The sequence below is a fragment of the Solanum stenotomum genome, chromosome 7 (genome assembly GCF_019186545.1).
Source record: "Solanum stenotomum isolate F172 chromosome 7, ASM1918654v1, whole genome shotgun sequence".
Taxonomy (NCBI): Eukaryota; Viridiplantae; Streptophyta; class Magnoliopsida; order Solanales; family Solanaceae; genus Solanum; species Solanum stenotomum.
The window spans coordinates 2,479,518-2,504,290 of NC_064288.1; the positions used below are offsets into that span (position 1 = coordinate 2,479,518).

Here is a 24,773-nt window from a genome sequence, read left to right on the forward strand (position 1 = left end):
ACAAACGTTCTGAAAAGATAAAGCTTCCTGAGTGGACTAATATTGTCAAGATTGGTAGGCTAAAGACTCTCAAGAAGGATCTAAGTTGTAAAAGCAAAATTTATCGTGAAGAAATTTAAATTTGCAGAAATCAAGCCAAGTTGAACATTGGTAATAATATTGATTTATCGAATTATGTATGAAAAATGATGCCCAACAAATTTGTATGTTAGTAAAATTTTATTAATATATGAAAACTGTATTAAATTTGATTTTCACGTTTTAGCTTAATCTACCATTTTTAACCAATGTATATACTCGGTAAATACACTAATTGATATTTATGTTGAGTTATTAACATATTCATTTGGTCTTAAAACAGGTATCAGAGATTTTTTTAATTATGCATTATATGGAATTGATATATAATATGGTATGTTCACGTTTGGAGCGTAAACAATATATAATCGGAAACTATATATGTATATAGAATGGATATATAAATAATATGTATGGAATAAATATACAAATTGGTTTACTTAATATTTTTATATCAATTATATATAAACATGTTTTATATGTAATGTGTATAATGACTATAAAAATTAGTACAAAAATTGATGCTTAGTAAATTTTATATTTTATTAATTATTTATAAAATTATTGTACAAATTAATAATTATGGATTATGATATCCAATTTAGAAGATATACTTTAGATAATATAATGAATGAAATTGGTTTATAAAGTGATTTCATATATCATAAGGAATATGTATAATGTATGTAAAACTTGGTATGCAAACTAGTAATCACCCATTGTCATTTTGTGGTGTTTGTGGAAGAGAAGGAACACTATTTTACATGGTGGCTCATTCTCAGAAAGAAAGGTCATTTGGGAGATTAATGACAATATTTTGAAGGTGATTAAAACAAGGTTCAAAAGAGATATAGGAAGGAACAGTTGGCCGGATATCATTACTAATTTACATGGGCATAGAAATAACTATAGCATTAACATTGTGAGATGGATCCCTCCCTCTACTAATTGGGTGAAATGCAATACAAATGGTGCATCTAGGGGTAATCCAGGACCTAGCTCTGCGGCCTTTTGCATAAGAGATTACTCTGGTTCATTGATGGTGGCTAAAGGATTCAAGATACAAGATACCTCTAATTTGGTAGCTAAATCTAGAGCTATTAGAGAAGGATTGTTTTTTTGTAAGGAGCATCATTTATCACATGTCATTATTGAAACTGATTCTATGGTCATGGTACAAATCTTGGAAGGGAGGTGGGATGTCCCTTGGAGTGTGACACTAGAGGTCAATTCCATAAGCTATTTGAGGAGATCATTATCAGCGAGAGTACAACATATCTTTCAAGAAGGAAATGATCTAGTTGATTATTTTGCTAACCTAGTTTTTGATCTTGCAGGTAATTATCAATTTAACCATTTCCAAGACATTCCTATGGAAGGGCGGAGAATTCTAAACTTGGACAAGAGTGGCACTTCTCACATTAGAAGAAGACTAGTAGATTAAATCAATACACTGATAACATAATTATGAAGATTACAAGTTCTGGTAGAAATAAAAGGGAGTTGGTTGTTAGTATCTAAATTCGTTAACTATTGTCTGAAGTAATTTCGTAATGGTTTAAGTATTTGCATCTGGTGAGAGCATTGAGGTGTTCGCCTAATACCAAATCAGGACATTAGTTTTGATGGAAGGTAAGCTGCTGACTCCAATTTTTCTTTGTAATCTGCAAAAGTTCACATGATTTTCAGCTATTAAAAGTTGTGACTTTCTCACCCAATCTTTGATCTCAGATGGTGGTATTAGTCTCTTGAGACTCAACCCATCGGGATCTAGAAAGGGAAATAAACCATGATTGATAGTAGCAAAACACAATTTTCTCAACTTATGGTCGGAATTAAGGGTCTCATGGCATATTTACATAAGCTACATCAAGGATACATTTATAAGTTTGAGAAATAGAGAGGATGATGCATATAAAACGAAAAATAGGATATAATAACTTGGCTTTAAATCAGATCTCTGAGAATTGGGGGCTGACATGATATTGCAATGATTTGTTGTACCTCAAATACCAGAAGTAATAATCTTGAAGAATTATGAGAGCTCACACCTCCAATGGGGTTCCATTTGGATGTGTTGAGGTTGGAAGGAACCAACCAGGAGAGCATAGATCTGATGGATTTTCACATTACCAGACATTTTCTTGTTGTGTCTTTTCTTATTTCTTTCCTTTTCTTTAGTTTTATATTTTTTCTTATGTTTTTTTCTTTTGGATTTTGGGCACTGTAATAATCTGCTTTACATTAATGAAAAAATGGGTCGTTGAGCTCTTTTTAATTAAAAATAAATAAAAATAAAATTGTGATATTTATTTAACTGTTATCAATTTGTATACTAATTCATACACTATGATACCAATTTGAATTTAGAATTCATGTTATCGATTTTCGTATTGAATGAACGATACCATCTTTCGTACTGAAAAAATAATAATAAATTTTGTTATTTTTCAAGATTTAAATTATAAAAAAAAATTAAAAAAATTAGGGATGAATGCATACAAATAGGAAAAAGATGAAAAAATTGTGTTTAAAAAAACTAAGAAAAAAATTGTATGAAAATATTTAAAGGAGAAAATTGTGTGAATATTAAAGAAAGATATTTTAGGAAGAAAGGGAGATATTTTTGGGAAAAAGATTAGGAACAATTATTTTTATCTTGAATTATGGAAGAAGACTAGGAAGAGAAAATATTGGAGAGAGATATTTTAGGAAGGAGCGATCTTTTTAACCAACTGGCTAGGAGAAAATTGGGGAATCAATATATCATGCAAGTTACAATTAGACCCGTTTGGCCATAGATTTTCCAAGTAAAATTTGGGGAAAGATTTGACAAATAGTTTTTTTCCATACAATTTGCCATTATTTGGCAAATAACCCAAATTCTCAAATACTAGAAAAAACTAGTATTTGAGTCAAATCTCATTATTTGGAATCTTTTAAAAATTTAAATTATACACCAAACTTTTATCTTTTACAAAAACACTCTTTATAGTAGTTATTTGTGCTCTATTACATAATTTTTTTACATGAACACCAAAGTAGTGATGAAATATTCAGTGAATATGAAAGTGATGATATGGTTGTTGATGAAAAATAAAATGATGAACAATCGGTTCAAGGTAACAATGTTATGTGCTTTGTCTACTTCACATTGTATGGAATGATGTTTGTTGCACTCACTCCAAACTACCACATTCCTCCATTGTCATGGACACTACTTGTTATTTGTTGCAACGAAGATCCAATTGACTTGTAATACAAACTTATAGTTAGTTTTGATAGTTTTTAAAACTTATGGGTATAAATCATATTTTTCAAAAAAAGTGAAATATGTTTCCCAAATACTATGGCCAAACACATGGTGAAATTTCGCCCAAATTTTCACCCAAATAATATTTGCCAAAAATATTTGAAAATCTATGGTCAAACGCTAGCAAAATATTATATTTATGCAGAAAAATATTAGTTAATTAAAGGGAAATACGCTAGAAATTTAAAAAAGAAAACATTTTTCATTTTTATTTTTTAATTTATTTATTAATTTGTTAAGAATTGATAGGAATCTAATGTTATATATCGAAAACTAGAAAGTCATGTTAGTACTAGTAATATATAATCTTTATATTGTCATTTATTCAATTTTTTCAGAAGAATTTATTTATTTATTTTTACTATTTGAGGCTTCATTTATGGTGACTTATTAATTTTTCTTCTCCCTTTTTAATATTTTGGTTTGATTTGATAGATTGTGTTGCACAAATTATTAAGTCAACACTTATAAATTGTTGACAAAATGTAAATTTATAAGTGTTGACTTAATAATTTGTGACAATCTACCAAATCAAACCAAAATATTAAAAAAAGAGAAGAAAAATTAATAAGTCACCATAAATGAAGCCTCAAATAGTCAAAAAAATAAATAAATTCTGATGACTCCAAAGTTGTCCTCTAGTATATTTCCATGTATATCTATATCCCTCATATTTTATTTTTTTCTCTCAACACCAACAAATTTTCTTCTCAATTTTAGTCATGACAACATTTGATAACCATGAAGAACCTATGGTTATCATTGTTGGTGGTGGCCCTGGTGGTCTTGCTACATCTGCATGTCTAAATAAATTATGTATATCAAATCTCATCCTTGAAAAAGAAGATTGCTACTCTCCTATGTGGAAAAAATATTCTTATGATAGAGTTCATCTTCATTTAGCTAAACAATTTTGTCAACTTCCTTTTATTCCTTTTCCTTCTTCTTCACCTACTTATATACCAAAAAAACAATTCATTCAATACTTGGATGACTATGTTACTCATTTTAATATCACCCCTTTTTACAAAAGAAAAGTTGAATTTGCTAAATTTGATGAATTTACTAAAAAATGGAATGTTAAGGTTAGAAATGGTAATTCTGATGAAATGGAAGAGTATTTTTGTAATTTTCTTGTTGTAGCTACTGGTGAAGCTAGTTACCCTTTTACCCCTGATGTCCCTGGATTGGCAAGTTTCACTGGAGATGCTTTTCATTCTACTCAATACAAAAATGGTGAGAAGTATAAGGGTAAAAATGTCCTAGTTGTTGGTTGTGGAAATTCAGGCATGGAAATTGCACTTGATCTTGCTAATAATNTGATGTATGGAGATATAAGCAAGTATTATGGGGTGAAAAGGCCAGAAGAAGGACCATTTGCTTGTAAAATAAAGTATGGGAAGTACCCTGTTTTTGATGTGGGGACTTATCGAAAGATCAAGTCCGGTGAAATTCAGGTAACAGAAACTGTTCTGTTTGACTCTCGAAATTCGAACTGTATCTGATTCATGTGATTAAAAAAAATTATGGTGACGGGTGTTACCTGCAATGAAAAGCATAAGAGGAAATAATGTTGTGTTGGAAAATGGTAAAATTCATCAATTTGATGGTATTGTTTTTGCTACTGGTTTTAAGAGAACTACTCACAATTGGCTTCAGGTAGGTAACTTATTTTGTTTTATATTATAATAATAAATTGTCTTCTTTGTTGTGTCATTTTCCTCTTTTTTCTACATTTGCTTTTTTGAAGAAAATGACAATAAGTTGAGATGAACTAAGCAGTTACAAAACTTTGAATTATAAAATTTGGAATGAGTGATACAAGGATTTTTAATTATGTGTATGATCACGAAATTTTACTCACTATATTTCTGTAGTCTTAAATTTTTAATAAATGAACTTTCTCAGTACAACAATAAAGTTATAGACGACTTTTGTTCCAATGGAAGGAACACTTCACCAAGAGTTCAGAGGTGGAGCCAGCATTTGAACTTAATGTGTTTGTTGCGTAGGGAGATGATTATCTATTGAATGAAGATGGATTACCAAAGCAAGAATTTCCACAACATTGGAAGGGAAAGAATGGACTCTACTGTGTGGGGCTATCAAGAAGAGGACTTTGTGGGATTGCATTTGATGCTCAAAACATAGCCACACATATCAACTCTCTGCTCTCTGCATAATCATTTATTGCTTTTGTTGAGTGAAAGTTTTTAGAGTCGTAGACATGAAGGGATGTGAATGTTGGTTAGTTAAATTAAAATATGAGATCTAGTTTCTATGTAATGTGAGGATAAACATTATTGTTTCTTTACAATTTACATAATAGACTTATTTTTGTTAGAGTCAATATGTATGTCAACTCTTTTCTTTGGTTACATACATATGTCCCGTGCTTCATGTTTACCCAAGTAAAACACACCTCTAATCAAAGTTTCTCCAAGAAGTATAGTCAAATTAATCAAGTAATATGAATATAGGGAGTATATGTATTAGAAAACTTTACATAAGTGATGAAAGTTATTTCTTAACCATGAGGTTGTTCAACGCTACATGATTGTTAGTTCAGGACTAATCCAAATTCACTGAGCAACCCCATCCACTACACACATCCTTTACTAGTAAAATCATATCATTCAATCAATTTGATTGGATTGTCTCTTTGACGCGATTGCACGTGCTCTTTGAACCCCCCCAACCACACATGAAATCTGTCCAAAACAGGTTGAGCATGCAACTTAAACTGAAAACTATATGAATGCCTTGTAGAAAAAACAATGTTGACTATTGGAAAAATCGATAGGGAGTGATTTCCCCCCAAATGAGGCCATGACGAGGCATGAATCCTCAGAATAGTTAAGATATGAAACTAGATACTTACCCCAAAAGTTAATAAATTGAAGAGATTTTGCGGCAAAGCAAGACTGATTAGCTCACCTAAAGGTTCAAGCCTTGCTTTCATTCTACCACAATCAAGAGAGTAGTCCCTTACTTTTTTAGATAAGAATGTGAAAAGACCCTAATTCTACCAACCAATCCCAGTCAAATAGACTAACTAGACCTTAAAATGTGAAACTAATGTTTCTAAAAGTTCTTTTTTCTCCTTGGAATGATGTTTTACATAAAATGAATCATGCTAAAGGGTTACACATCCTATGGATTATATCAAGTCAATTTCTCTAACATCCTTCTTACACGTGAAAAAATGTGTACCTCAGGACATTTTTGTTGTTCACTTCATTTGTATAGAACATTATCCACGCTCGAGGACAATCTTGCAACAGCTTTGACAAAGGAGACAGCAAACTAAAACACCTGCCATACAGATTTCGCATGGTCAATGTTGCCTGATCGATCATCTGTGTTCTTTTTCCTGTGAAGTATGAAGGAACAATAGTTCCAAATGAGAAGCTTGGATTGAACTTCACATATCATGATCAAGCCCAAAGAAGCCCATCGTATCCAAATTCTGAATTAGAAACTGGACTATCACCAAACTCATGTTGATCGGTTGCTTCATCTGGTCCTATGGAATCAACATATGGCTCCAAGAGATCCGATGATCTTTCGGCCGGAATGCCATAGTCTATAAGAATACTAGATGACGCAGACGAGGCTGCCTCCCTTTCTAGAACAACCAAAAAGTTGTCTTCAAATTCAAACACTAGATATTTATCCTTGCAAGCTGCGTGAATATACAAAATATGAGCATTTTAATGACTGAGTTAGAGTAACAAAGCTCAAATGATTAACTTACAATCCACTAGATGAGCCAAATGGTGAATGTTCTTAATTCGAGTCCCATTCAACTTTAAGACCTGCCAAGAAATTGTTATTGAGATTTCATTCAAGATATATAAATGACTGAAAATGAAATTTTGATGTTCACGCCAATTATTCTTCTTGATGCAACTGGATAGGATTATAAAATCGAAGTGGAAAAGTCAACTTGCCTGCTCATTGCTTAAATCCTCATACCCAATATTCACTTCATTTGCCAAGACCTGCAAGTAAAATAACGATCAACAACATATCATTCCTTACTTAGATTTAACCTGTCAGTATCATATAGGAGGTGGCATTGGGAAAACTAGTGAACTACGCTAAAGCCTATTAACCCGTTTTTTCACTTCCATGACATCATATTTTTACCTAAGTTTTATTTTCCCTAGCACCTATGCTCCCAGCTCTGGCTCAGGGCTGGGTGTGACCATAGTTTCAAGTCATATATGCAAAGCAGCAGGTGGCAGATTCACTTCTGTTTTTCTTTACTTGACAGAGTAGCTGCAGATTGATTGTCAAAAGCTGAAATTTATCTTAACATACCTGTGATAGTATGACAATCTGTTCCCCTTCGAACTTTGCAAAAGAGTATCGAGCCTTTATCAATAGTTTTAGCTGAAGAATTCAAAGAAACCAGTTAAATTAAATCAAAGAGGAATGCTTGTTAATCTTGTGAGCAGCACTCATTTGTTACACTCACCCCTATGGTATCTTCACATTCTTCCCTGACAAAACAAAGAACAAACAATTGCTTTCAGGGATGAGAATTGGTAGACCAGAATATTTGAGCGATATCGGAATGCTTGCCCCATCATTAAGAAAATGTAAGGATATCTAGTAAAACTTACTCTATTAAGGGTTCGGATAGAGGTGTAAACACCAAGCCAGCAACTATTAGGTATGAAGGTTGACCGCCTTCTATGTGATAAGGAACCTATAGATGATAGCAACAGATTTAAATCAATTATACAGCGATTCAAGTGATGACGCCAATAAAGAAACTAAGTGTCCACTGACTGACATACCAAATGCACACGTGGCTTCAAAACTGCTTGAACTTTCAGGAGTTCCCCAGCTCTAATAATACCAAGTTCAGCTACATCACCAGTGAACCTGAAGAGGACAAGGCCCTTGTTAACATATAAACAGGAATAGGAGCAAACTTTACAAAGAGGGGGTTATATGGGCAAGGAGCATGAGGAAACTCAAATTATGCTAAGGATTCAGTGGATTATGTGCATTGACCAATATACAGTTCAAGGTCACCGAGAAATAGAATAAGAGCAAGGAAATTCCAATTTAACCCTGATTGTATAGACAACGACAATGATCCCACTAGCCAAGGAAAAATCAAATGATGCAGAAAGCAGAGCAACATCAAGGCAATGTCTTCCAAATTGGTATTACAACTTAACAAGCAGTTCCAAAGTTAGCCATTCAAACTGAAAATGAAGTGAATATTTTTTGTCAACATAGAATTGCCCTGAGGATTGTGCTTAAATATAAATCTAAGAAGTAATTAAGTTTTACTTTTGACTGATGAGATAGCGAAATGCAATGCGTTCACTTGATCGAAATGGCACTGTCCCTTCACACCCGACACGAACACCATCAAAGCTAACAATCACGTCGCCCTGAAAAGATGAACAAGGTATTATGAAACTATGTGACAATACCAAAATACCATCCTAATGATAACGGAAAAACTAAACCTTTCAAAGAGACAGGTACACACAGATGTGAAGTAGGTAGGACTAAGTACTAACTAAAATGGTCAAATATACACTATACTCTTCATCTCCAAGTTATTAAGCTGGTCCTGGGACAATACCTATATCCGTTTGCAACATGATCCCCCAACTCAGAAAGGATACTCCTGTCTAATCTCGCATTCTCATAGCGTGATCTTCGCTTTTCCATGAGGAGATCACTTATGAGTTGTAGAAACACATCTATAGTGCACCATGCTCCCCAAACTCCAAAAGGATACTCATGTACACTCATTCTCATGGAATCCATCTTCACTTTTAAATGAGAGCTTACTTACGAATTGCAGAAATTACATCCAAGCACATGTTTATCAATGTTGAATGACATAATACAAATGGTACGACTGGAGCCCTAATCCATAACTTTCTTAAGGACTATACTGTGGATGTTGTAAAGGGAGAAGGAAGGATCATTAATTTACTTAGTGCTAAACCTTTTTCTTCAAGAAAAGGATTAGCCAAATATGAAAAAATAATATTTTCTTTTAGGCAATATAAAAACCAATTATGGTAAATGTTTTATCCTTACTCCAAGAAAACAGAAAATCCAAATACGGTAAGAAAATCAGGACAAGCACTTAACAGTTAATACATTAAGTTAATTGACAGAAATGAATGCAGAAGCAGCAAAACAACCTAGAAACTATCATACTACAGTTTTACGCCAAAAATGATAGACTTCTATTATAAGCAATTACTTTCAGCGAGTTTCTCATGAAAAACAATTCAATGTTACGCTTCTCAGCTACACATCAATCTCTCCCTTCCCATTCAAAACATCATTTCTTCTCATGGTCCTTCCATCCATCAACGGTTATAAGTTTTGAGGACATTAATAAGTAAAACAGAATGAAATAGTACACTGAAATGTCGTAGAGCAGAATCACACATAACAGCAAAATATTTAGAAAGTTAGAAAAGACTCGTGAACAGTAATATATGGACGGTACCTCTTTCACAACATTGCTAACATCGGAAGTAGGCTCGATTTTCCGTACGAGTACGCCCTGCAAAACCAATTACACAGCATGTATTAAACAAGGGCGTCTAGAGATTAGTGATTAACCTCTCCACACAAATTTATCAATAGAATTTATATTTGACACTCTCAAACACATGATCTGCCAAGGTATCTTCAGTTGACAAATGCAAAATAGGTTTGCTTTCAGATGAGGCATAAATTAGAAAATCTGATATGGATTCAGTTGACAGGTTATTACATCAACTACTACCATGATTGACCAATTTGAAGGAGTATACACAACGATTCCTTCAAGAGATCTGGAGACGTCGCAGAAGAGGATATTATTGAACTTACTCAAACAGGGTATTTCCAATCTTTCCATTCAAGACAGCTCAGTTATGTGTAGAAAGATGTTGGCCAGAGCCCGGAGGATTCATCATCAAGAAGAGCTACCTTTGCTCAGCTCAATCCCTACCATGAAATCAATTTTTCCAAGTTAACAGCCTAATGACACTTATTCTATTTTCTTTAAATTACTTTGCTACTGGCTGTGTAACTGAAGAATGTTTTTATTCAATTATACACTTTTTTCTCTCATATATAAGGCCTTAAGCAAAGATTTACTGAATTCTATCTCTTTGTAGGAATTTAACCACTGGATCCTTCCTCCACTCTCACACAATTCATGTTGCTGCAGAAACCATTTCCACTCTAGTATTAACAAAGTTGTTTGAGGAATTATAGAGTTGTACTGGGAAACAAGATCAAACGAACAGCTAAATAAAGAAGAAAAATGGTCTCATTTGCTTCAAATATGCCCCTCCCACCCTCCCTCTCTTCCCCTACCTCCACAAAAGAGAATTACCGAGAAAAGGATAAGGAACTCCAGAAAGAAAGACATCTGTTATAAAAAGCTTATGCAACTAATGAGGACTTCTTTATATATCTAGGTACAAATCCAGACCTCATTCGAAGGAACTCTCAAGCAGGCACGTAGTGCTGGATTCTCCAATTTTTGCAACAATACCCCAAGGCAAGGAAAACCTGAAATCACAATACTGTTAGATAAGCTATTGAAAACCTACAGGCAAAGAAGCTTCCAAATTATATGGAGCACTGGTAGTTCTTTAACGCATAAGGACGAGACTAACAAATTCAATAAACAATTGTACTGTGCTGCAGCTTTAGCAAAAGAAAGAAGAAACAAAAGAAGCTTTGCGGGGGCGAGGGGGTTGTTATGGCAATTCTGTAAAGATGTGGCTGAAATTGGCTCAAGGGATGATTCTTTCTTTCTTTTTTTTTTTTTTTTGGTTAACTAGATATTTGGCTGGGAGATAATCTTCAGGCTTCCAAAACAACTAAATGCCAAATTCACTAGGCAATAATGTCGTTTATAAATGAATATACTCCAAAATAATGAAGAACAAAAATAGGCACCACATAAATGAATTGTGAATGGTTTTTTAATTTTAAAAAAAAATGAATAAATGGTTTGCAGTCAACTATAAAAAATCAACAAATTAATAACTAGTACAAAACTTTACCAATTAAAAGTTTGAAAGTTACAGGTTAAAACTTCAGCCTATGTTTGACATAATTATAAAACAGCCATGCAATTGGCAGGAACCATAAGAACAAGCAAGAATTATGTAGCAGTAGTTTCTATATTGTTTTGAGGGGTCACAAACCACTGCATAATAGAAAGATTTACTTTTGTGCTTAATAATTAAGATTTAAGAGCAGCAAACATAATAAACGAAGTCATCTTTTGTAGTAAGGCGTTGAGGAAAAATAATGGCCCAGCTCGCCTCCTGCCCTCCCACCCCTTCTCTCTCAGAAATTGAATCTCAGCTGAGGCCCTTTATCCTATCGAAAACAACAAAGGCATTTGGAGAAAGAGGGTCAAATCATTTATTATCGGTGTGCATTCAGACACAACTCTGCTATCTTTTAAGATGGAAAAGTTAAATACTAAGAAACTACATAGAAAGGAATTATGAATCAAAATCATTTATAATTATAAATATTTAAGAAAATAAAACGCCTTGGTAAAAGATAAAACTCTTTGCTTGCTCTAATTGTGATAGTGTTGTATAGAAAGGGCACATGGAGTACCGACTTTTGAAATCTTTTAGCAAAAGAACCTTCATAAACCCACCCTTGCTTATCTTGTAGAACCAGGAAGCATCAGAGCTTGCTTCTAGTCTAGATAAACATCCATGGTCAGAACTGAAATACTTAAAAAGGAATTATGAATCAAAATAATTTTTTATAAATATTTAAGAAATAAAACATCTTAGTAAAAGATGAAAACTCTTTTCTTGGGCCTAATTGTGAACAGTGTTGTATAGAAAGGAGCACATGGAAAACCGACTTTTGAAATTCTTTAGCAAAAATCCCTCATAAACCCACCCTTGCTTATCTTGCAGAACCAAGAAGCATCAAGATAAACGTCCATGGCTCAGAAATGAAATGCTTAGGTCCCTCATTTGCAACCTACCCTCTATGACAGGCTGACAACATCACATTCTCTCAATGTGGGACACTCTAACACCCCTCCCCCACGCCTACAGCTAGACATCGGGAGCGTAAACAGTTTAACACGGGGCCCCAACAATTGAGTAAACCAAGAATATGGGTAGGTTTGGCTTTGATACAATGTAAAGAAAATAGACCTAGGGCCTAATTCAACCCAAAAGGCTAATTCATAGGCAACGATTGCTCAAAACCTTAAGGATACAATAACCCATTTCCTCAATCAATGTCGGACACTCTTAACAAAAAGTAAGTTAAAAACACTAATTATAGTCAACATTTGCAGGTTCTGATAGGTCAGTTTTCTTTCCAAACTTCAATAGAATTTCAGATATTTAGGTTGGCGCATGTAAGAGACTAATCACAGGATTCAAACCCAAGCGAGTTGAATTGAAAGTTCTTTCCCTGTGACTCACCCAGTGGTCAATAGGTGTCATTTTGGAAAATCAAAATTCTTGTATACCAAATGGAAAACGCAATTGGAATAAAGTTTGCAGAATCCTAGACATTTAGGTAATTTTCCAACATAGAATACATTTTTTCAAAAAAGGTGAGAGACTCACCACTGTACTTCCCGTTCCTTTCGAAGTCTTCCAGAAAATGAGACACTACCGTAGTTGGGATAACATAACCAATATTCTCAACGTCATCTGACCTGTAAACCTAAAGGACTCGTCGTGTGAAAACATATACCCTAAAGAAAGCACTAACTTGCAAAAGAACCTGATATAAAATATAGAATCCAGAGAAGACTCAGCAGTTTGTGAAGAAGCAGCACGATGATAAAAATCTTTTTCAGCAGGGAATGCACAAGAAAAATTTGAACTTCTAAAGTAGAACATGTATCAAGAAAATATTCAAATAAGTAAAAAAAAGTACTACTGATGAGCTCAAGATTTCGAGCTAGCTTCAAAAATTGCCTTTCACAACCAATGATTATAACAGTAGCGTAGAATGACGAACTAGGGAAATTAAGTAGACATAAACAATTTGAAACTTGAAAAGCGAAAGATGCACTCGAATTTTGATAAAGACATTATATTTTACAGACCAAATGGTAAAATCCAAAAAGAAGACAGAATTTATTAGCATGACAAGAGCATTATCAAATACTGATAAGAAACTACCTGAAATGCCACTCCTATGCACTCTCCATCATCATTGAATGCAGGGCCACCACTATTACCTAAAACAGTTGCTATTAGTAGCAGAAACTACAGTAAAGCAAGAAAGCACAGCCCCGTAATCCTCGTACAAGCACATGCAAGAAGTTATTAAACAAGAATTTCTTTTTCCTTAATTTTTTTTGTAAGGTATAAACAAGTTATATTAATAGGAGCAAATTAATGGGGCATGCTTAGTGTTATATAGGACTAGCCATATCATCAATGTCCATACTTACCAGGATTTATTGCTGCATCTATTTGAATCCCCAGAAGCTCAGATGATCCATGAGCATATGATGTGACCTAATGATGAACACCAATATATGAGTTGTCACAAGTATTCAACATTTACGAGAACAGTTAAAGGGAAGATTGTCTTATTTTCAAACAATTTCCTCTATATACATATCAACTCAGAACCAACTCCAAGGAAGCTGCTAGAACCTATCATTTAGACCCCACTTGTGGGATTACATTGGGTATGTTATTGTTGTTGTAAGTCGAATAAGAGAGCCACACAAGCTTGCAAAACTTTGAATATAACCACAACCTCTAAAAAGTGGGAAATATAAGAAACAAAACAATAAAACGTAAAAGAAAAATAAAATGGAACAAAAAGTACTTATCACAAAGAAGAATGAATTTGCCTGCGTGCCTAGCTTCCATCAACAAGCTAAATTGCTGAAGGCCATTGATGAAATGTCATTTTGCCCATTGACTAGGTCATGAAATAAAAAGATTTTGCTCATTTTAGTTACTGCTGAGGAACCTCATCTATGGTCAACGACCTGCTTTAAGTATATGTTCAAGTTTGGAAGGAGATGGAACAATTCATGTGGCATCTCTTTATTGCTTCTATTTTATTTTATTTTGAGAAAAAGGTAATTGTGTATTCACAAAAGGCTCATCATCAAACAAATGATGAGCATAGGTCACTTTATTGCTTCTATACCATGTAATAAATTTTGTGAAAACCGTGTACTATTTATGGAGGCTCCAGAGTAAAGATTTCACAGTTCTTCAAACTCTAGCTGACCATTACTCTTCAATTTTGATGACGTAAGAGAAATAGCAATCATAACATGCTTATCGAGATAGTGTACCCAGAAAATGACAGCTGAGCAGCACTAGTGAGTAGAGTAATACAAACTTTCAATGAAGATAAAAAGGTTCAGTCACTGCCTGGTTTTACAGATAAATTTATGCAACACTAAACTGAAAACCAAACAATACAAACACAAACCTCTACTCTTGATACCACCCCTTTTGTCACAGAAATGGTATCTCCTCCAAGTGGATAACCTACAACAGTTACAGAATCCTGCAAGTCAGAAGTAACTTCCAGCTTAAGAATGACACTTATATAGATTGCAACAGAACAGGACAGATTTAAGTTTGGTATTAAAAAAGAAGTCAAGAATTCAACTAAGATTCAATTGAATACAGCAATTTAAGAAGAAGATAGTAGTTCAGCAAACTTAAATGACATTTATACACACACACAACTATGGCACTAAGTGGTTTTTACACACTTTATGAGGCAGAAACTATTCCTAAAAATTCAGCAAGTTCTCTGAGCAAATATTTACAAAATTTCATGTAGATTTACTATTCTTACTTGTTACCAAATAATTACATTCAAGGAAAAACTAAGTGTCAACTACTAAATCTTCAATTGAAGCCTAACATACTACAAAACTGTTGGCATAATAAGACACAGAATCATTCATATCAGGAAAAATCTCAATCCCATGATAGGACATTGGCAAATCCATTATATATTTCTCCAAAATTAAGTTTGATTGGTAAACTTTGCATGTAACAAAATTAACATAAACGAGAAAGAATATCTTCCAAAATACATGCATAAGTTTGGCACCAGAACTGATCTGTACAGATGAATGTGAGACGCACCTGCAGATGAGGCAAGTGTCCAAAGCGGAGGGGTTCAGCTCCTTTCCAGAAGTCCTTGCTTTCCACAGATAGCAAGGCTATGTCACACTCCACTCCTCTAGCTAGAACCTGCATTCAATAGATGTCGAAATTAAGCACCAAAACTCAATGACATTTTAGCACTTCTGACACGACTTTCATCTAACAACACTAATCTTCTCGATGGATCTGGCCTATGTGGTCATCTCTCACTTAGCTTCCGGTTTTCAACAACATAAAAGAAATCTTGTTAAAGATACTCCGGGAACCAAAAATCGATTACATTATATAAAGTTAGACCCAACTTTTCATCTATAGAAACTAATTTTCCAATTATCAGCCTAGACATACCTAGTGATTTTTGTTAGAGTGGGTCAAAGTCCCACATTGGTTGGGAAATGGACTGGTAGTCTACTTATATGGACTTGGGCAATCCTCCCCTCATGAGCTAGCTTTTGGGGTTGAGTTAGGCTCAAGTGTCATATCTTTACATGGTACTAGAGCTAGGTTCATTCTTGTCTGGGCTCCCGGTCCAAGCTCCAGTTGGGCCTGGGCATGAAGGGGTGTTAGAGTGGGTCAAAGTCCCACATTGATTGGGGAATGGACTTGTGGTTTACTTATTTGAACTTGGGCAATCCTTCCTCATAAGCTAGTTTTGGGGGTAGAGTTTGCCCAGGTGCCATATCTTTACAATTCTCAACATCATGAAAGAGTCTTGTTATGGAATATTCATAGCATCTTTTTGTTCCATTTATAATCTAACAATTATCATACATCAGTAAATGCATCGTCTTAAAGTACATACTGATTGTCAAGACTGCAAATTCAATTTATTGTTTTCTTTACAAAAGAAATAACCTATTGAATTTATTTATTTTTGATAACCAGGAGGGACATATTTAATTAATCTAAAATTGTTCAAAATTGGAAAAACATTCAGGAGCTCCCAGAGGCGGAGGATTTTTGAATATGCAGAGGATAAGGAATGGGCCCACTGATAACGAGAAGACTGTAGTTCTTTTTAAAAAAATAGCACAAGACCTAGTTGAAACATAAACTTCTAAGCAGTAGTTAGCACCTAAAGCTGAGGCACAGTCTTAACGCAGACAACTTCACCACACCATAGTGTTTACACTCAAATAATAAACAAGTAATTTTAGCTTGTGACTAAACCACATTGAAAAGAGTAAAGAAAATCCGTTTGGTACCTATTTTCACATCCAGTATGGCTAATTAAAGATAAAAACTCTAATGCTTTATTTTGTCACATTATAACTATACCAAAATCTGGAACTGCACCACTTCATCTAGGCATTGATAAAAATTGATTCTTTTGATCGAAGAGCTTAATTGAAGCTCCACAAGTTTGAGAGAAAATAGAGTGTTTTTATTCTTTTGCTACATCTTACTTTCCATAAACATAAAATTCCATCTTATAAATGAAATCATAATGCCAAATGCAATTTTGAAGAAATTAGCTGGGAGCTCCAAATTGACGTTCCAACAGACGGGAAATGTTCATTATCAACTAACTAAACTAACCCAATGAGCCCTGTGGTAAACAGGTTAATTGGGTTGGGTCACATTTCCTCTTACCAGACCCCAAATAGAATGTCTAGGTTTAGATCAGCAAACGGTTGAGCTGGGTATTTTTTTTATCTACCACACCAAGTTTGCATCTTTAAGACTTCTACCAATTAAAAAAGAAGAAGATTACCAGGTAATATAGGCATTCACAAGTTAACATGAAAAGCATACCTTGGCAACATATTTAGTGTCATCTCCCCTTCTCTTCACTTTAACCTGCCACCAAAAAGACACTTCAGCTAAAAGTGCATTTTAAATCTACATATACTAAAGAAATTGATAAAGATGTGGGTAAGAAAAAACTTCAAAACTTGCAAGAGGTCTCCGCCACTTATGACTAGCAAGTTAGATGTCATTTAGAGAACACTGAATAATAAAAGTAGGGCTTGAAAATGGATGACGATTTGTCCAAATTATCCAAAAGGATGGATTTTGACGTGGTAATGTGGATTAGGTGGGATATATTTTTCTGGGTTAGATAACCCAAATGTGACCTCTTTAAGTTTCTTTAAAGCCAACTTACATTTCTCTAAACTTGGTTAAATGCCTCAACTTTCTTTTTATGTCTAGTTCCTTTGGCATGAGTAGTCCCAACACCCCTATCATGTAATTAGAGAGAAAAAGTGCACCAAAAATTTCATTTACCATACATACTGTTTCCATGCATTTAGATATCCTTAACAGCAGTTTTTGACCAAAAAAAACAACGTTGCCTAGGATGAAAAACTACAATAAAGTTCAAAAACCTAGAAGAGAAGTGCAATCTCATATTTTGTGGAAGGCACCATGCAAAGCCTAAAGAGTAAATAAGACAGATTGCAAAGTTACTTTTTCTCTTCCACATCTTCCAATCTTTTTCTTTTCTATAACAACTTATTTGTAGAAATATAACCAAAAAAAGTAAGTTATCCTTCACGGATTCACCTTTTACAAAAAGAAGAATAAAAGTGAATGCCAATCATTTTTCCCCAAAATCCAGAACCAATCTAAAAGTAAGCCTTGATCAGAAGACTGTGGTTCTGGATAACATAGATATGCTCTCGACCCGGAAAAAGAACGGTTCACATAACAAAACAGAATAACGGAAGCCTAGTACTTTGAGAATGACCAAAAAAGTTCCCCGGTCTAGTGGTGAAAGCACGTATGATGTATGGGTCAGGCGCACGTCATAGGTTCAAACCCTACCACAAACGAAAGCCTAGCATATAATTGGAGAAGGATAGAGGATTGGCCCGTTATCCACCGAATTCCAAACCTTGCGCCATTAGCCCTACAGGATTTCTTGGTAATCAAAAAGGAAAAATATTATGATTTAGTGGTCCTGATAATCAATTCTCATGACACCATTTGCTTTAGTTTAAGGGCTTTGTATTATATAATGAAGAAAAAAGTTTTCTAGAGAATAAGTTTCCATTATGATAAAAAATTGTTATTCTAATAAAAGCAGATTTGAGAAAACTTCAGGGTTTCTTACATTCAACGAAAAAAGGAGGAGACAGAAACAGGCACATAGAACTATAGAAGCCAGTTAATGGGAATATTGTCTACATAGCAAAGGTGAGACTTTACCTGGGTACCATGTTCAACACAATGAGCATTTGTCAGGAGTTTCCCGTCACCAATCATGAAAGCACTGTACAAAGAAAACAACAGTCAGAATTGTGGACAGTCCCACTCCCTCTCCTAAAAGATGTAACAGATACACACATAACAGTGAATAATTGTACAAACCAGCAATTCTTCAGAAGTAATTAACAGGAACCAACTAAATTTCAAGACCCATAGTTAATATTTCTAATAGCCAATAGTTAATAATTTCTTGAAGAAACTTACTTGAGATTCTTAATTACCACAGAGAAACACATGCATTGTCAGATGTAGCAACATAACTCTAATTAATATACATCCAATACATTTTATTAATATGAAGGAGATAATTTCAACATACAAACTGCATTCAAAAAGTAGAGATCATCATTCAAAAACATTTTTCTTTACAAAACATTACTTACAAAGAGCACCCAATCTTTTACACTAATTGATATCTCGTAACTATTCCAATTTTTTTACAAATAGCAGGAATTGCACATGAATGCTCTCATCATCAGTACAAAAATTAACTTTGTTTGTACAAGTGACACCAAAAACCTCGTCTATACAGAAATATTTTCAACCCCCTATAACTACATATATGATATAGAATAACCAAAATATACTTTTTCTACTGGCATATGTAAATTATTTCTACTGAAATTCTTTTTAAAGGTCATCCTATTATAATATATGCAATATGCTAAGAAAAACTTTAGTTGATGCTTCAATAGTCAATACTCCCTCCACCCAAATTTAGATGACACCATTTCCATTTTGGGACATCCTAAAATGTTTGACATAATTACACTTACAATACTATTTTATACTAGTAGCACAACTTTCAAGAATTTAAAATCATTTAATTATATATGTTACAAATTTTGATGTGGTTTTTTCCTTATGAAACAAACTTTCAACCTGTCAGCCTATATTTTCTTCTACTACCACTAACATAACAATTAAATCAAATTAATATCTTAAACTCTGTGTATAATCAAACACTTGCCATATAAAATGGGATGGAGAGTGAAATTTTCTTGAGATAATTTGTTATTATAAGTCAATGAGTGAATCTTTATATGTAGATCTTTCAATAGTCACAACGTTTGTATGCACCAATCCCATAGAAAATTCTGTCTTCTATGTATAAATTGGCAATATAATGGGAATCGAAGCCTTTAGGCCCATTCGAAAACTACTCTTTACAAGAAATTTTACTTTTTTCTCACAACTTTTAAAGGAAGTACTAAAGTTGAGAGAAGCTGGAATTGCATGCCTTCCAGTACTTGCAAATTGCCTTTGCTTCTGCCACGGGAGGGAATAATCTGGAGCAGTGTGTGTACAGAAAACCTAGAGATAAACATGATGGAGAAGGAAAAAGTGAGTCAATTGCATTGTAAAATTATCAAAATCCAACTGCACGTGCCGATATATGTGATATAACTATTCATATGTGGTTTGCGAGCTACTGCATAGGAGCGGGGGTTTTACCCTGCCAAAGAATAGCGGCTACGGGTTTCCCTTGTCATCAAAAAAATATAACTATTCATATTGTTGATATACCTTCTGATGCTTAAAAAATTGACATTTATTGTTTATGGAGGTCTAGGAACTCTATGCAACATAACAGCAGAAGTATATAGAAGTCAGTAGTTAGTTTCACATGGTACATTTACATTATCTTCCAATTGGAAGAACTAAACCATTTAGTTGTAAAAAGATTTGTTCTAGGGAAGCACAAGACCATATATCTTTAATGGCTCAGAAACCTATGTACCGCCCAAGACTTCACAATCTTATTCTCAAGTCTACACCAGCCAAATTGGTATAAGGACTAGTTTTGGGCAGCAAATGGTCCCCATCAGAACTTGTACCCAATTTTATCATCCAATTTAACAATCACATCATTGAATATTCATCAAATTTTATATCAAAAACAAATTAATTAGAACGAAATAAGTTTAGTCTATTAGAGAATGCTATCAAAAACAAATTAATTAGAATGAAATAAGTTTAGTCTATTTGAGAATGCATGTGATTTAGACTAAACAAGTTAATTAGTTATGAGCACACAATAATAACAAGTAAATAGGCACAAAGTAGTCTAAAATTTTATCATTGTTACCGAATAACTTTTTAAATCAATCTAAATAAAATATCAAAATGCAAGTTACTTTCAAATGAATAAATCAATCATATGACTAATATCAAAATAATGGCCAGAAGGGCCAGTCATGCACTAGCTGAAGGTTATTGTTTTGTTCAAGACCAAAATCATATTTTTTGGCAGGGTCTGATGTTTGTCCAAACCCAGTCCCCATAGGGCTAAACAGAATGTTCAAGCCCTTATTTTCTGGGAGGGATTAGGCAGGTTGAGTGAGGTCCCATCCCATGGACAACCCTAACTTTAGGACTGTAGACTCACCGAAAAATTATTTTGCTATGTACAGACCAACTATTAATAGGAATGGAACTGGTCTAGGTGATCTTTGGAATTGGCCTCCCCTATATCAGCCCTGACCCGCTCTATAAAAATAGCTATGAGTTTCTATTTTTAATCAAATTGACCAGCCCATCCCACTCACATGATCTATCCGTAACTCCTTGTTCATGTCCTTTTAATTCTCTCTTTTAAGCCCCAAACATTTTTTCTTCAATATCATTTCACATAAATCATCTTAGGAAGCTACTCAATAGAATAAAACATGGCCCAAACAATATTAAATGATAGATCCTAAACATATCTAATGCAAATATAACGATTTGGACATCAATTCTTTGACTCTAAGAAATAGCTTCATATTTAATCGAAGAAATCATAGAATATTATTTAAATTTTAGACCAAAGCAAACAAAACCTCTATGCAAGCAAGGTGAAGAAACACATGTTCAGAACCTCAAGCATTTATAAGTGTTTAAGGTGAAAAGAAGGATAGAGCAGTAGATCTAAAGGAATCATAGTCTACATTTTATGTCTTCAATAATGTCAATATATCCTGGCTGTTAAATTGGCAATCGTTGACAGATTGAATAGAAGTATTGTTAAGTGAGTTATAATCATTTTCCTCTCTGCTTCCAATATGTTCATAAACTCAATGGAGTTCCAATATCTCTGATATTTCACAGTACATAAAACTATAGTATAGTTAACTTTTTAAAATATTTGAGAAGTTAAGGCTGGCTTTTAGACCTTAATGCCAAAATATTGAACTTACAAAGAATGCAAGAGCTACCGATACATACAAAATAGGAGCCACCAACAGTTCTTTTTTAGACTAGCATACAATATTTAGATCAGATTATGTCGTTCTCTATGCGTACATAACCATTTATGGCTTGGGCATCAGATAACAGGAATTCAGTCTCAACTCCTAAACACAGCAATGAAGAGATCACTAAGCGAGGATGAGCTGGGATCAACAGTTTGCTAGAGGTTCAGTAGTAATCAGTATAGAATGTGGGTAGGAAACTAGGAGCTAAAGGATATATTTGGTAGGAGTTACAGGTTCAACTCTCCACAGATAATAATCGTAGAAAGGGGAAAAACAGATAAATTTCAGTAAAACAATTAGCAAAGTGGAAAAGAAATATTGAGCTACAAAGAAGAGGCCTCAAAAGGAAATGAGCACAACAAAAATATAGTCATTTAACCACATATTTACCTTCACAACTGCATTGAGAAAAGTTGCATCTTCAATGATACCAGTTTCTACCTGGAAAAGAACTCAACTAAGACAAAGTGGTATAGAACAACTGAAGACAATGTGTGACTTCCTTTTGGGACATGATAAAGTGGAAAGGACTTACCAGCACCAAAATAATATAATTCAATGATACAACTGTTAAGGATTAAAAAAACAAGTGCATGGAAGCAAAAATGGAAAGAACGTAGATGTATCAATGTCCAAGTGAACTTTGATCTTGTCCATGAGAACATCCCTATGACTAGAAAAAATCAATCTCAAAAATATTGATGCTGTTTTCTAGCACAGAAAAATACAGTTAAGGGCGCACAGACAAAAAACTTGAAGAAAATGCATATGGCATTCAACCAGGCAAATTAATGACTCATGTGCACAAACAGAAGAAGTATTACGACTGTCACCGTACCTGCGGCTCCTTTGACTCAAATGGAGCCCCCTTTCCTGATCCTTTCCTCTGCAGACCAGAAAATTTAAATGCAGTTGATTTAGATCGTCCCGTTTCATTTTTACTGCTTCTTCCATCTTTATTTGCTAAATGTCTTTCGTCTTTTGATCTCCATATGAAGTTCTGTTTACCAACTGCTTTCTGAATCCATCATTAGCTTGTTAGATAAAATCGGCACTGCCGCAAGTATTAAAAAACGCAAACTCATAAGAGCAATTCAGGCTGTATGAATCATCACACTTACTGGAAGGAACCAGCAACAACAACAATTGGGTATTTCTTCACTTGTTATAACTTTTTTCATTCAAGTGACAGTAAAATTTTTGAATTCCAATTTCTCTAATTATCTACACTAACACTCGTATGGAACCCATAATCTTGAACTTGTCTTCATTTGTCATTTATTGCACTAACCTCAAGACGTATAATATTAGTAATTCCAACGAATTGCAGTCTCGCATACCCAATGGAAAGAACAAAAGGAGTAATGTGAAATTATAAACCAAGATGTGGGCTTTTTTCTAAAAAGTGAACGCAATAAAAAGACCTGAGATTGGGGAACAGTCGAAATTGAAATGAAATAAGTAATAAAGACGATGCTTAACTGGAAATAGAGAAAATAAGAGATGTAATTTACCTGTGAAGGAGGATGATGAGGAGAAGATGATGACTTTTGATGTATAGCTTTAGGAATAAATAAAGAAGGAGGTGATCTTAGGGAGGTGGAGGGGCGGTGAGATGTTAGAAAGGAGAATGAATTGCCGTTGCCGGTGCCGCTGCCGGCAGAGAAGCAGCAGGTTGCAGCTGCCATATTTATGCAATGGAGAAGAGTGAAGATGGACTGTTTCCTTATCCACAATAAAGTAAATTCTAATGTACTTATTCACAACCCTTTTGGCGCCTCCTCTCTTTCATGTCATTGGGCTTGTTCGACGGTTCTATATGAAATTATGAGATAAAGTTAAAATTTTATTTGGATATGTATGGATTTTTCATGTTATATGTCTTCTCATAAACATAAAATTTTATAAGTTGTAAAACTATTAAATTTGTCTCTACTTTTTGTACAATCTTATATATGCTAAGTTTATAAAATTGCATAATACACTATCACAAATATATTCTTAAAAAATATAATATTTATTGATCAAGTAGGCGTTTGGTCATGCGATATCATATCACGATATAAAATCATGAGATGAAATCAACGTTTGGACATGCGATTTCATGCTTATTTCAAATCATGACATGAAATCTCATTTTCTCCAAAAATCACGATTCAAATATTTCAAATCATGATTTGAGATTTTTTTTAAATACAAAAATTGACCCACGAGTTTGTATTTTGTTAAAAACAACCCCCATTTATACTCCCTTTTGTCCCTAATTACTTGTCCACTTTTGAATTGACACATCTATTAAGAAAACAATGATTAACATAATAAGTTTACCATTTTATCCCTATTAAATATGAAGAGGATGAATTAAAAATTTAAGATTTTTAAGAAGTTCCACATTTTTCAAAGTAATTAATTAAGGGTATAATAGGTAAAAGAAATTGCCCTTTCTTGATTTGTCAAAATGGACAAGTAAAACGGGACAAATAAAAATTGAAAATTTGACAAGTAATTACGGACAGAGGGAGTATCCACTAACCATTTATTTCATATGTACATAAAATTATAATCACATCATTACTTTTTAAAATTTATTATTCTCATCAGCATAAAATTTATTATTACTTTAAACTTGGTGAATATAAATGAGAAAATATTGATTTGGTGAATATAAATAAGAACGGAGGGAGTAATACTTTTTGGTTTTTCATAATAAAAAAAAAAAGGAAAGTGCTAAATGGCCAGAATTTGGCTAGAAAATTAAAAAAAAAACTATAATATTTTTTT

The 24,773-nt window shown here is 33.7% G+C and overlaps 3 protein-coding genes across 3 annotated transcripts in view; 1 reads left to right on the forward strand and 2 right to left on the reverse strand.

Moving 5' to 3' along the window:
* Positions 1 to 24,773, reverse strand: part of LOC125871041 (piezo-type mechanosensitive ion channel homolog) — a 320,324-nt gene that overhangs the window by 218,110 nt on the left and 77,441 nt on the right. The window lies entirely within an intron of this gene.
* On the forward strand, positions 4,099 to 5,829 carry LOC125871092 (probable indole-3-pyruvate monooxygenase YUCCA10). Its single transcript, XM_049551689.1, has 3 exons — positions 4,099 to 4,847; positions 4,927 to 5,050; positions 5,404 to 5,829. Exons 1-3 carry the CDS (start codon positions 4,114 to 4,116, stop codon positions 5,572 to 5,574), a joined length of 1,029 nt encoding a protein of 342 aa, XP_049407646.1. The 5' UTR covers positions 4,099 to 4,113; the 3' UTR covers positions 5,575 to 5,829.
* On the reverse strand, positions 6,430 to 23,719 carry LOC125871050 (protease Do-like 2, chloroplastic). The gene is made up of 21 exons (XM_049551636.1): positions 23,507 to 23,719; positions 22,831 to 23,010; positions 22,383 to 22,433; positions 19,997 to 20,070; positions 18,697 to 18,760; positions 17,299 to 17,343; positions 15,523 to 15,630; positions 14,852 to 14,929; positions 13,845 to 13,911; positions 13,570 to 13,628; positions 13,006 to 13,105; positions 10,872 to 10,951; positions 9,894 to 9,950; positions 8,705 to 8,808; positions 8,200 to 8,287; positions 8,023 to 8,108; positions 7,875 to 7,899; positions 7,718 to 7,789; positions 7,345 to 7,395; positions 7,149 to 7,209; positions 6,430 to 7,076 (listed from the first exon to the last, which is right to left on the reverse strand). The coding sequence occupies exons 1-21, from the start codon at positions 23,678 to 23,680 to the stop codon at positions 6,829 to 6,831; spliced, it is 1,872 nt and encodes a 623-aa protein (XP_049407593.1). The 5' UTR covers positions 23,681 to 23,719; the 3' UTR covers positions 6,430 to 6,828.

Bases quoted from the DNA above. Each gene is read 5' to 3' on its own strand.
- LOC125871050 (XM_049551636.1), bottom strand. From the start codon at position 23,680: ATGGCAGCTGCAACCTGCTGCTTCTCTGCCGGCAGCGGCACCGGCAAC. The intron at 7,210-7,344 runs GCAAGTTGACTT...ATTTCTTGGCAG, and splicing joins AGGATTTAAGCAATGAGCAG to GTCTTAAAGTTGAATGGGAC. The intron at 7,077-7,148 runs GTAAGTTAATCA...ATATTCACGCAG, and splicing joins TTTGGCTCATCTAGTGGATT to CTTGCAAGGATAAATATCTA.